The sequence below is a fragment of the Theobroma cacao genome, chromosome 9 (genome assembly GCF_000208745.1).
Source record: "Theobroma cacao cultivar B97-61/B2 chromosome 9, Criollo_cocoa_genome_V2, whole genome shotgun sequence".
Classification (NCBI taxonomy): domain Eukaryota; kingdom Viridiplantae; phylum Streptophyta; class Magnoliopsida; order Malvales; family Malvaceae; genus Theobroma; species Theobroma cacao.
The window spans coordinates 25179478-25192992 of NC_030858.1; the positions used below are offsets into that span (position 1 = coordinate 25179478).

Below are 13515 nucleotides of genomic sequence, written 5' to 3' on the forward strand. Positions count from 1 at the left end.
TCAATTTTCTTGCCAGAATTTTGTTATCAAATAATTAGTATAAATAATTCTCTGATTATTTAAAATTCACATCTTAAATGTGCATTTTGGTATGCAAAGTATAACATTATATTTATTTATTGACTAAATACCCAAATAAATCCCCTTACTATATCAAGACAGTCAATTTAGCTAATTTTTTATTATGTTCAAATAAATTTTTAAACTTTTATTTTGTATCAAATAAGCCTCTATCATTAACTATTGACTAACTTTCGTTAGCCAATGGTACAGTTAATAATTTTTTATATCACATTATCTGCCATATAGCACGTTGATGTGTTATCTTGATGACGTCAATACCACGTAACACATAACGTGATATCAAAAATTACTGACTGAGAATTGAGTTTTTTCCTTTTCAATGTTAAAAAATTATTTGTCAAGGATTTGAAACAACAAATAAAAAAAATTTAATTATTTTAAATTGATTAGTATCGTTTCTTAACTGATTATTATTTTCTTAATTGAAACCATCCTCTCTAACAAAAAAAAAAAAAAAACCCAATCTAACTTTTTCAGTTTGATTGAAGCCATTGTTGCTTGATTGAAAGCTAGTGTAGAGAAATCTGAAAATATATAGAAATGATTTTGAGAAGAAGATGAGTAAAGGTAGGACACACAACATTTATAATATTGAAACTAGCAACAACACACAATGCTATTACACAATAAAAGAAAGTCAAATCCTCCTCTTCTCTTCTCTAAAATTTGTGAGGAAAATCTGATGTTCTTCTCTTCCCTAGAATCTGTAAAAGAAAGTCAAACTATTCTCTTCTCTTCCCTAGAATTTATATAAGAAATCCAATGTTCTTCTCTTCCCTAAAATCCGTAAGAAAAATTTGATAGTGTTGAATTTTATTTACTAACAATATATATTCTCTCTCCACTTTTTTCACATTTTTTGAAAATTTAAGACTACCTAAAGAAAGATTTTAGAAGAGGAATAAGAATTTGCAAACAGGGAGAGGATTTAAGTACGTTGATTTAGGAAAGGTTGAAGAAAGTGAAGGCTTTTTTTTTTTCTTAGGAAGAATGGTTTTGATTAAAAAGATGGTAATCAGTTAAAAAACGATGTTACTCAGTTTGAAGTAATTAGTTTTAGTTTTAAATTTTTTTTTTAAATCCTTAACTAATAATTTTTGAACATTTAGATAGGTAAAGAGGAAAAAATCCAATTGCAAGTCAAGAAAAAATTTTTTGAAACGATAGTCAAGAATTTTTTATGCCACGTTATTTACCATATGGCATCGACGTCATCAAGATGACACGTCAACATGTCACACGAAAGATGACGTGACTTTGACTAACATTCGTTAATCAACGGTTAGTGTGAAGAGCTTATTTGATTCAAAATAAAAATTTAAACACTTATTTAAACGTAATAAAAAATAAAAATTTATTTGACTTTCTTTCTCACACTAATTCAGATGTTAAATATGCATTTTGATATGCAAAGTGTAACATTATATTTGTTTATTAGATATCAGGATTGGTCTTTAAAATTTGTGAGAAATTGTGGGATGTATTTATGGAATTAAAAATCCATGGATGCATCCGGTATTTTTGAGGTACGATGTAGATATTCAATTGGTTATGGAACAAGAATGAGATCAAATATGATGGTTACTATCTTATATATAATTATGAATAATTATATTTTCATGATCAGAGTATCTCGTTTTTTATTATTTTTTTCCTTCGAATATGCTTTTTGTTCTGGCTGCCCACTGTGTTCCATTATTTTATTGCTCTTGCTTCCAGTATTACCTAAATTTAATAAATAATAAAAAAACATTTCTTGCACATGCTGCTCAAACCAGAATATTGGAAGGAAGTCGTATATCTGAATGGATTCTTGCCCTTTTTATTTTCTTGGGCTAACTGTTCTGCTTTTGTTTTCTTTGTATTCATATATATGTTCATCAAAGTTGACTGACTGATTTTTTTTTTGGAAGAAGACTGACTGATATTGTAACGATATAGATTAGGCAGAATATTAAATTTCACATTTAATCCATTAACTGGTCCCCAAGAAACACATTAAAATTGAAGTCACTGGTGACGTTGGGCAGCCTTGGACCAACTTGTGTAATCTAGAAAATACATTGCACAATATTTACATAATTATTTTTCTTTGGTATAATGAGAAAAATTTATATAAAAACACAGAAAAGGAGCTGATTCCTTCTGGCCTAAAGATCTAAACGTGGTGAAAGAAGATAGGCATCCTTCAAGAAAAGAAATAAGGGTAAGCCATTCTCCAAATTAACAAACTGGGTAACTAATCATTTTAACAATAAAAAGTTACATGTACTTAGATACTAATAGAAATTACAATTAAGCAGTTTAATTATTAAGGGAGTTTAGATAAAGTTCAAAAAGATTTAATTTATCAATAAGTTGAGCCATATATTGTTGAATTAATTAGAGTTGAGAATTCAATCTACTAAGCTTTGGTCAAATATAATTCTCTAAGTTAATTCAAACACATTGATCAAAGTCAAAGACCAAATGAGGTGTTGTTGATATTGGAACCTCAAGTACAATGGGGTATGCCTTGCCCAGGAAACCTTAGAATGGGGTCCACCAATTAATTTTTTAATTGCAATTATCATCATAAAATGAAGTTAATGTTCCCTTCCTAGTTTCTCTTTCTTCTTTTTTAACGTATAAAGATTTATTGTACAAGAAATACAAATTGATAAATTAATTATTATTTATTACTTTTAATTATTGAAGAAAACAAAATTGCATTACTCTATTTTTTTTATGTAACAAAATAAGATGGGGTAAAACCAACTTTTGGGACCTCATCTTTTTCAATATTCTCTCAATTCAAGTAGGGATGAGCAAAACCAAACCAAACCAATTATCACTCAAATCAAATACGATTTGGGTAAAATGATTCGGTTTAATTAGATAATTGAATCAATTGATCTAAAATGTTTGGTCCAATTAGTTTTTTTCATTGGTTCTCGGTTATAAAATTTTTAGACCAATCCACTCAAAAACCCAAACTAATTTTTTATATATATTAATATATATAATTTTTTATATATATTAAGAAGAATTGATAGTTAACTTAATTAATAATATACTTAAAATATATTAGTTTATTATATGTATGTATATAAATTATAATTATAGCAATTTAATTTTAGTTATATATATTATTTATAAATTTGTATTAATATGAAATTACAAGATATATATTTTAAATTATATAACTTATATGTTAATATTGCAATTTATGATAGTAAATATCCTACATATTAATATGTTAAAATTATTTCACCTTAATAATATTTCTTAATATTAAATGTTATGAATATATATATATATAATTGTATAAACATTATATATATATATATTTAATTTTTACATAAGAATTACTATAACTTATAATAAACTTTATTTATTTATATGTTTCTATATATTTAATTCTTTCCCTGTTCTTATTCTTAAGATAAAACTGCATTTGATTTAATAGAATGGTTATTCCTCATAACAGCTATTCCAAAAAGGGCCTAAATAGCCATTACTAAAACCCCTTTTAGTAATGACTATTTCAAATTATTGGAAATAAAAAAAATTAATTTAACAAAAATACCCTTTTACAATTTAAAAATTACTTTATAAAATAATACTAAACATATTCGTTTTTCTATCTCTTCCTCACTCCTCTCTCTAAAGCAGCTCCGTTTTTTGAGTTTTTGGTCATTGCTACCCTGCTCCATTGTCGTCCACTCTCTCTTAGTTGTTTCTCCGCCATCCATTTTCAATCAAGTGTGAGATGCTATATGAGAAGTTGCATTTCAAGAAATCAAGGAGAAAATCAAGAAAGCTAATGATGAGGAGAAGGCAAAGAAAGTCAAATTGATGGCCAAAACACATAAGACAGGGTAAAGGTAATGCTTCCAAGGTGCTGCTCCAGAGAGCCCTAAATTGGGTTGTGGTGGTGAAAAGTACAAAAGACACAAAATTTTTTACTTTATTTAAAAAAAAAGAAAATATTTAAATATTATTTAACTATAATAAATATTATTAAGAATATTATTTAATATTATTATTTGAATATAATAAATGTAATAAGGAATATTATTTAGTATTATTTAAGTTTAATGAAGAATATATTTTATCTTTTAATATTAAATATTATTTAATTATCTTCTAATACAAAATATCATTAAATTATAATAAAAATATATTTGTATTTTGGTGAAAATATTATTTAATTATAGTAAAAGGTATTTTGATTTTATTACTTAGAATATTTTTATCTTTTAACAAAATAAATTCTTTAATTTTAATAAAAGGTATTTTTATCATTTACCACTTACTTCTTAATTATTCCTAAAACTATTCTCGTCAACCAATCATTAGAATAAATCATAATAATAATTATTATCTATTCCATTCCCACGAACCAAACTATATAATAGATATTCTTCTCTTATTCTATTCCTACAGAATAACGATTCTATTCTCCTTCTATTCCATTCTACGAACCAAACATACCCTTAATAACCTTATTTATTATCACTTTATTTTTTATAACATATTGTTTATAATTAGTTATTATTTATGCAAACTTTGATATAAAACATTATAACATATAAGTTGTTTCGTTAATTTCATATATACATAATAAAGTAATATATTATATATATACATTTATTTAATTTATACATAAGCATTACTGTAACTTATAATAGAATTTATTTATATGATTACACTTAATAATTTTATTAGTTATCATCTTAATTGTTATAACATATTGTTTATAATTAGTTATTATTTATACAAACTTCGATATCAAAATTAAAATATTATAACACATAAGTTGTGTCATTAAATTCATATATATAATAAAGTAATATATTATATATAAATATATTTAATTTATACATAATATGTATAATTTATTATTATGGATGAAGTTTATAAGTTTTAATATTATAATTTGTAAAAAAAAAAAGTGATAAAATTTTGGTATATTGGTCTAAAACCAAACTGACCAAACCAATTTTATGTTTAGTCGGTTTGGTCTTCCTTTATGCTTGGTCAGTTTTGATTGGTTTGGTCTTCCTTTATGTTTGGTCAGTGTTTAAAATGTTTGATTCATTTGATCTTTAGTTATGATGGATTAAACCACCCAATCCACCTATTTGCTCACCCTTAGATTCAAGCGTGTCCTTAATGGTAGTTAATATGTGGTTATAAGTGTCGTTATCATTTGAAAGGTGTAGTGTTAGAAAAAATATCATGGGGTTTGTTGACATGAAAAATTAAAAAAATTATTTTTTGGAAAAAAATGTGGGAAGTCATGAAAGCTTGAGAGAAAATTTTGTGGAAAGAAAATCCTTTCATTCCTCAAATGAAAAGTTACAAAGTGATGGTTTATATATGGGAAAATATAAAAGCAATAAAGTCTATTACAAAGGAGCGAAAAATTAGTACCGTTAGTTAGCAACTAACTCCCTATTTACTTCGAGTAAATAGTAAAAAGTAAAATGGTAAAGTTCAATAAATAAACTTAAATATTGAACAAGTGTCTATCACCTTTCTTAATTGAACACATGAGCTGCACATGCTTTCTTCTTTACTCAATCTTGCAAGTTTTTCAATCTTCATTCCCAGATTAATACTTCCTTTCAAGATAAATAATCATGGCAGAGCATGAATATTCATCTTGCTTAGTAACTGGTAATATTGTTTTGGTTGCAATGCTTTAGTAAGCAAATCTACAATCTGCCAATCTATAGAAACATGTATAGGATTAATCACACCTATAAGTACCTTTTCACATATGAAATGGCAATTCATTTCTATGCATTTTGTACATTCATGGAATATAAGATTACAACAAACATAACTCGCAAATTGATTACCATAGTGAAGTTTGATTGCTATTTCATGCTTAATACCAAAATTAGACAATAAGTTTCCCAACCAAATGACTTCACAACAAGTAAAAGTCATAGATCGATACTATGCCTCTATTTAACTTCGAGCAACAACTAATTGCTTCTTAGATTTTTCAGTTAAGTAGTGAATTTCCTAAGAATATATAGTAACCAATGACTAACTTGCGTGTAACAGGGCACCCTGCCCTAAGGGTAAGCAATTACACGATTCGGTATGTTATATTTAAAGACTAAATGGACTAAACAATTTTAAAAATTTGATCAAAATTGACTAAATATAAAATAGGGCCAAATTGATCAAACATTAAATTGGTTAGGTCAGTTCAGTTTTGGATTAATGGACCAAAATTTTATCACTTTTTTTTTTTGTAAATTACAATATTAAAACTTATAAACTTCATTTATAATTATAACGTAAACAAATAATCTAAACTTAAAAAAAAACATAACATTTATTCCTTCACTTACACAATTATGTCTTTTTATATAAACCATTAAATTAATGTTCAAAATTCAACATAACAAAGAGTTAAAGATAATAAATTTAACATCCACAAAATAAAACTATTTAACACAAGACCATTAACCATTGCAAATTATCAACTTGAATCTCCTTCATAACTTGGCTCTTCACATTCACTCACATAGGCTATCTAACAATTGAAAGAATATAAAAATATAATTAGTATAATTTTTTAATAACAAAGTAAAAGAAGATTGAAAATGAAAAATTATGTAAAAAGTCATAAAATTGAACATTTACCTTAATTGAAGTGTGAAGAATGCATTTCTAACCTCTTTCCTCATAAATCGTCAACAATAGAAATGGAATCCACAATCCCAATCTTTGACATCTCTAAAATGCATAAACAAAAAAAAATTATAAGAAATAAAGAAATAAGAGTTGTAAAAATAATAAAATGGAAAATTACAATTAATTACCTAATTCAAAATTTTCAATGTCTGCCATGTCAAACTCAATCTCATTACAATTGAAAGATAAAGATCCATGCCAATCTTGGGTACAACTAAGGGCTTGTGCAAGCTTAGGAGCTAAAGAACTCCTCTATGCATTAAGCACCCTACCCGTAGTACTAAAAGTTGGTTCAAACGCAACTGTGGACGTTGGAATCGCCAACACATAACAAGTTATTTTAGCAAAAATTGGAAACCCCTGACTATTGAGTTTCGTCCACATCATAACATCAAAGTCATCGGAATCAGCAGCATCTTGCTTACTTAAATATTTGTCCAACTATGTTTTCTGATCATCTTTGTCACTTGCAATCCTATACCTTTTGTACTCGGACAAAATAGCTTTCCTATGTAATGAGCTTTCACTATCATCTATTATACATTAGCTCCTTTCAACTTGACTACTTTGACCAACATTCACATATTCAGGAAACAACATACTTTTATACTCATCAAGCAACTCTTTCATTGCTTTTTTCAAATTTTTAGTCATCATAGAAGCTTGATCAAGAGAATAAATTTTCATTAGACACCATTCTACAAAAGCAAGTTTCTTTTTAGGATCAAGAATAAAAGCAATGTAAAGCAATGAATTCATTTTCTCAACATTTCCCCAATATTTATGAAATTTTTCCTTAATTCTCTTGGCATTAACTTCATATCAACATCAGGAGTTCTTTGGTAATCACGCATAGTGCAATAAATGATACAAATAGAATCAAGAAAAGTATTAACAATGGTGTAAGAAGTACCTCAAACGTTTACGGTGAGTTCGTAAAACTGTTTCAAGAAAAGACAAAGCCTCATCACATTTGTCCAATCCGTGAGATGGTGCACCCCATCCCCTATCAATAACTCACCTATGTAGTATGGATCAACATCTTCAAATGAATCAAATGCTCATTCAAACTTTTGAGCTACATCCAACATCAAATAAGTGGAGTTCCACCTAGTGCTAACATATATACACAACTTACTTTTTGATTGAATCATAGTAGATCTAACACACTCTTTAAATTTCACTAACCTAGTAGAAATTGCTTCATATATCTCATAGCACCTTTAACATGAGCAACAAATTCATTCATTTCTTTCAATCCGTCATTTACCATAAGATTAATAATGTGAGCAATTCATCTGAAATAAAGATATTTGCATCCAAGAATACCTTCCCTTAACATATACATTTTTTTCAAGTATACAATTACAAGATCATTCGAACTAGCATTATCAACTGTCGCTGTGAAAACCTTACTAATCCCCCAATCCCGTAAGTTTTTCTCAATTGTCGTCCCAATGGCCTCACCTTTATGACTAGAAAATGGACAAAAGTTGATTTTTTTTTTCAATTTCTAGTCCTTATTTACAAAGTGAATTGTTAAACACATATAATGGATCCTTTATAATGAGGTCCATGTCTCTGTGGTCAAGGATACTATTGAAGAAGATGTCCTCAATAATTTTTTCAAGTTGTTTATTTGTTTAATAAAGATTTTATAACAATCCCTTACAATAGTCCATCTTGATGGTACAATAAATTTAGGACATGCAATATGCATCATTTCCTTAAATTTTTGCCCCTCCACAAACTTAAACGATAACTCATCGCGAATTACCATTTTTGCTATGGCTTTCTTAATGCCATCTTAGCTAAACTTCCAAGTACCTAAAGGCCCATCTCCTGATTGAAAAACTAATTCCATTTGACAATTATTACTATCTTGGGGAAATTCCTTACAATTATCCATGTGTTTGTTTAATGAAGATGTACCATTAAACTTAGTATCAGCAAAATATTCCTTACCACAATAATTACACCTAGTTTTTTTCACACCATCATCATTAACAAACCTAGTGAAGTGATTCCATGATTTTGTCTTCAACTGAACTCCTTTCTTCTTCTTTGCTTTGGAACTTAAAGTCTCACCCTCATTTGCTCTTAGTGAAGAGAAATGTGATGTTGGTTATGTACTAGCCGTGCCTATTGGTGGCACTAAATCATCATTTGCACTTGACATTGTTACAAAAAATATATATAGACATTATTACATTAATATCAGATAACAAATTATCAACAGCAATGAAATAGAAACAAAACTTAAAAATAATGAATTGTTAAACAGTAAACACAAATACACAATGATGGTGACTCAACAGGCCAACACCCTCACTGGAACTGGAAATTTGGCTTCCTCTTAATTAGCTATGAACTATAAGAAATATTGTAATATATACATGAAATATCTTATTATCGATACTCAATTCAAAGCAGACTATAAATGACCTATATATATAAATGAATCATAAGAAATATATAATACATATGTAGCATTTCATATAATATCTCAAAATTATTATTCTTTCTTTTTTTAATTTATTTTGTAGATATGTTGTTTGACTATTTGATTTTTGTATTTAACTTTATGTGGTTTGTGGATGCTTATATTTAGTTTTGATTAGTGAATAAAAAATTGTCATATTGTTAGTTGTTGAACTTGATAATTTGTTATGTAATATCATATTTGATTTAATTCTAATATCTAAGTTATGCTAATGAGTAGTAATTCTGGATGAATGATTGCTTGGTGACATATATTGAAAAAGATGTATTTGATAGTGCTTCTATTGATGCTATCATGCATCGTTTTCAAAATATGAAAAATGATCATGGACAATTATGGTTATCTTAAATATTTTTACTTTGAAGTATTAAATGAATGTATTGAATTTATATTTTCTTGAAGTTAATGTTAAAATTTTTAGTTTATGAATCCTAACATATTTATATTTTTTTAATTATTATTATTATTTTAATTATAACACCACTCGAAAAATTTCTAGGTCCGTCGCTGGCTGACAATGACTATGTCATTGACATAAACCAGTAATGCAACAAATTCTCCACTTATTGTTGTCTTGGTCAACAAAGAATAGTCTAACAATGACTGAGTAAAACCATACTTCAACAGAGAAGTAGTAAACTTAGAGTTCCACTGCCTAAAAGCTTACTTGAAGCCATAAAGTGATTTATATAGCTTACAAACCATCTTAGAACTAGGTGGATACTCCCTTTTAACAGAATAACCCTAGGGAAGATCCATATAAATTGTTTCTTGTAAATCTATATTCAAGAATGCATTATTAACATCTAACTGTGATAAAAACCATCCTTTTGCAACTACTAAAGCTAAAAAAGCTCTCATAGTAGTCTGTCTAGTAATAAGCTTGAAGGTTTCTTGATAATTAAAACCTTTTATTTGATTGTAACCTTTAGCTACTAACCTTGCTTTATACCTTTCCATAGTACCATTGGCATTCATTTTGACCTTAAACACTTATTTAAAACCTATTGCAAAAAAATCAAAAGGAAAAGGAATAACATTCCATGTTCCATTATCCTCCAAAGCGTTCAATTCACATTGCATTGTATCTTTCCAATGAGAGTAATTAACAGCTTGATCATAGTTGTTAGGATCATAAGTTTGAGACAAGGTAGCAGTAAATGTTCTATGAGTAGAAAATAATTGATGACAAGAAAGAAAACTAGTAATAGGATGGGATGTAACTGAATGAGAAGAAAAAGGTAGATTAATTTGATAAGCTTCAAGATACTTTGGAACATGCTTAGGCCTACTACCTTTTCTAGGCAATGAAATAATATCAACAATCGGATGGCTCCGGCGGAGTTAAAGGAGTTGAAAGTCCAGTTGCAAGAATTAATAGATAAGGTTTTATTTGCCATAGTACTTCTCCTTGGGGTGGACCAATCTTGTTTGTAAAAAAGAAGGATGGCACTCTTCGGTTATGTATCGACTACCGTTAGCTGAATCGAGTGACCATCAAGAATAAATACCCTTTACCACGAATTAATGATCTTTTTGATCAACTACAGGGTGTTACGGTGTTTTCTAAGATTGATCTAAGGTCTGGGTATCATCAGTTGAAGATCAAGGAGCAGGATGTAACCAAGACTGCTTTCAGGACTCGTTATGGGCATTATGAGTTTCTGGTTATGCCTTTTGGTTTGACAAATGCCTCAGCAGCTTTTATGGACCTCATGAACAGGGTGTTCCACCCGTACTTGGATAAGTTCGTGATAGTATTCATAAATGAGGTTCTGGTGTATTCGAAGGATGATGATGAACATGCTACTTATTTACGCAATGTGTTACAAACGTTGCACGAGAGACAACTTTATGCCAAATTTTCTAAATGTGAGTTCTGGTTAAAAGAAGTAGTTTTCTTGGAACATGTTATGTCTGGAGCTGGAATTTATGTTGATCCCAAGAAGATTGAGGCAATCTTACAGTGGGAGCAACCAAAAACGATGACAGAGATTCAAAGTTTCCTTGGTTTAACCAGTTACTATAAGAGGTTCGTTTAAGGGTTCTCATTGATAGCTGCTCCTCTAACTTATCTGACTCATAAAAGAGTCAAATTTGAGTGGGATGACGTTTGCGAGAGTCAATTTTAGGAGCTGAAGAATCGATTGACCTTCGCTCCCATTTTGACAAATTTTGTTAGTGGCAAAAATTTTGTGGTGTACAGTGATGCCTCTAAATTAGGATTAGGGTGCATGTTAATGGAAGATGAGAAAGTAGTAGCTTATGCTTCTCGACAGCTGAAAAAGCATGAGACGAATTACCCTGCCCACGATTTGGAGTTGGCAACAGTAGTTTTTGCATTGAAATTTTGGAGGCATTATTTATACGGTGAGCGTTGTCGGATTTTTACTGACCACAAAAGTTTGAAATATTTGCTCACCTAGAAAGAACTCAACCTGAGACAGAGACGATGGTTAGAGTTGATTAAGGATTACGACTTAGTGATTGATTATCATCCGGGGAAGGCAAACGTTGTAGCAGATGCCTTGAGTCATAAATCCTCATCTTCATTAGCATCACTTCGAAATTCTTATATTCCAATACTACTTGAGATGAAATCTCTAGGGATCCAGTTGAGTAATGGCGATGATGGAACCCTACTGGCTAGCTTTGTTGTGAGACCCTCACTGTTGAATCAAATCAAGGAATTACAGAAGTCTGATGATGAGTTGAAACAGGAAGTTCAAAAGTTGCGAGATGGAGAAATTAATGAGTTCGGACTTGGTGATGATGGTATCTTGATGCTTGGATACTGGGTTTGTGTCCCTAAAGATGATTAGCTGAGACGGGCTATTTTGGAGGAAGCTCATTCTTCCGCCTATGCTTTACATCCCGAAAGCACCAAAATGTACAGGACTATCAAGGAAAGTTACTAGTGGCCGAGTATGAAACGAGACATAGCAGAGTTTGTAGTGAAATGTCTCACATGCCAGCAAATTAAGTTGAAACATCAGAAACCATCGGGTACTCTTCAGCCTCTACCTATCCTTGAATGGAAATGGGAGCACGTGACTATGGACTTTGTACTGGGTTTACCGTGGACACAGAGTGGGAAGGATGCTATTTAGGTGATTGTGAATAGATTGACTAAGTCCGTCTATTTCTTGGCTATCTATAGCACGTATTCCATTGAGAAGCTAGCTAAGCTTTATATAGATGAGATAGTGAGATTACATGGAGTCCAAGTTTCCATCGTGTTAGATCGAGACCCCCGATTCACTTCTCGATTTTAGCCAAAAATTTAGGATACTCTCGAAACTAATTTGAGGTTTAGCACTGCCTTTCATCCACAGACAGTGGTCAATCTGAAAGAACCATTCAGACTTGGGAGGATATGCTACGGGCTTGTGTCTTTGACTTTACGGGGAGTTAGGACAGACACTTGCCATTGGTGGAGTTCGCGTATAACAACAGTTTTCAAGCTAGTATTAGGATGGCACCATACAAGGCTCTGTATGGGAAAAAGTGTCGAACTCCACTCTGCTGGGATGAAGTTGGTGAGAGGAAATTGTTTAATGTAAAACTGATTGATTTGACTAATGATAAGATCAAGGTTATCCGAGAGCGATTAAAGACAGCTCAAGACAGGCAAAAAAGTTACTCGGATAGACGGAGAAAAGATTTGGAATTTGAAGTTGATGATAGAGTTTTTCTTAAGGTCTCTCATTGGAAAGGTAACGATTTGAATACTTTGAGGTATTAAGTCTTATTTGAATATATTATTGTGATAAATTGTGGTATTTTGTTGGATAATGAAAGGTGTGATTCGGTTGGCAAAGCGAGAAAAGCTCAATCCAAGATACATTAGACCCTTTTGTATTATTGAAAGGATTGGGCAAGTGGCATATAGACTAGAATTACCCCCAGAGTTGAATCGGATTCACAATGTCTTCCATGTCTCGATGTTGAAGAAGTATGTACTTGATCCCTCCCATATCCTCGAGGCACCTCCGATTGAGTTGCAAGAAGATTTGAAGTTCGAGGTGTAACCTGTACGTAATTTAGATTGAAAGGATCGAGTGTTGAGGAATAAGAACATTCCAATGGTTAAGGTGTTGTGGAAAAATGCTCAGATGGAGGAGATGACGTGGGAGTTGAGCACGAGATGAGAAACCAATATCTGCATCTTTTCTCCGAGTCCGGTAAGTGAAATTTTGAGGTCAAAATTTTATTTTAAGGGGGGTTGT

At 30.1% G+C, this 13515-nt stretch overlaps 1 protein-coding gene across 1 annotated transcript; it reads left to right on the forward strand.

The window, feature by feature from the left end:
- On the forward strand, positions 10616 to 12108 carry LOC108663274. The gene is made up of 4 exons (XM_018126871.1): positions 10616 to 10672; positions 10837 to 11318; positions 11493 to 11616; positions 11713 to 12108. The coding sequence occupies exons 1-4, from the start codon at positions 10616 to 10618 to the stop codon at positions 12106 to 12108; spliced, it is 1059 nt and encodes a 352-aa protein (XP_017982360.1).

Excerpts from the sequence above, each read along its gene's own strand:
- LOC108663274 (XM_018126871.1), top strand. The coding sequence starts at position 10,616 with ATGGCTCCGGCGGAGTTAAAGGAGTTGAAAGTCCAGTTGCAAGAATTA. Across the intron at positions 10,673-10,836 it reads TGCAAGAATTAATAGATAAG|GGTGTTACGGTGTTTTCTAA; the intron begins GTTTTATTTGCC and ends GATCAACTACAG. Across the intron at positions 11,617-11,712 it reads ACGATTTGGAGTTGGCAACA|AAAGAACTCAACCTGAGACA; the intron begins GTAGTTTTTGCA and ends TTGCTCACCTAG.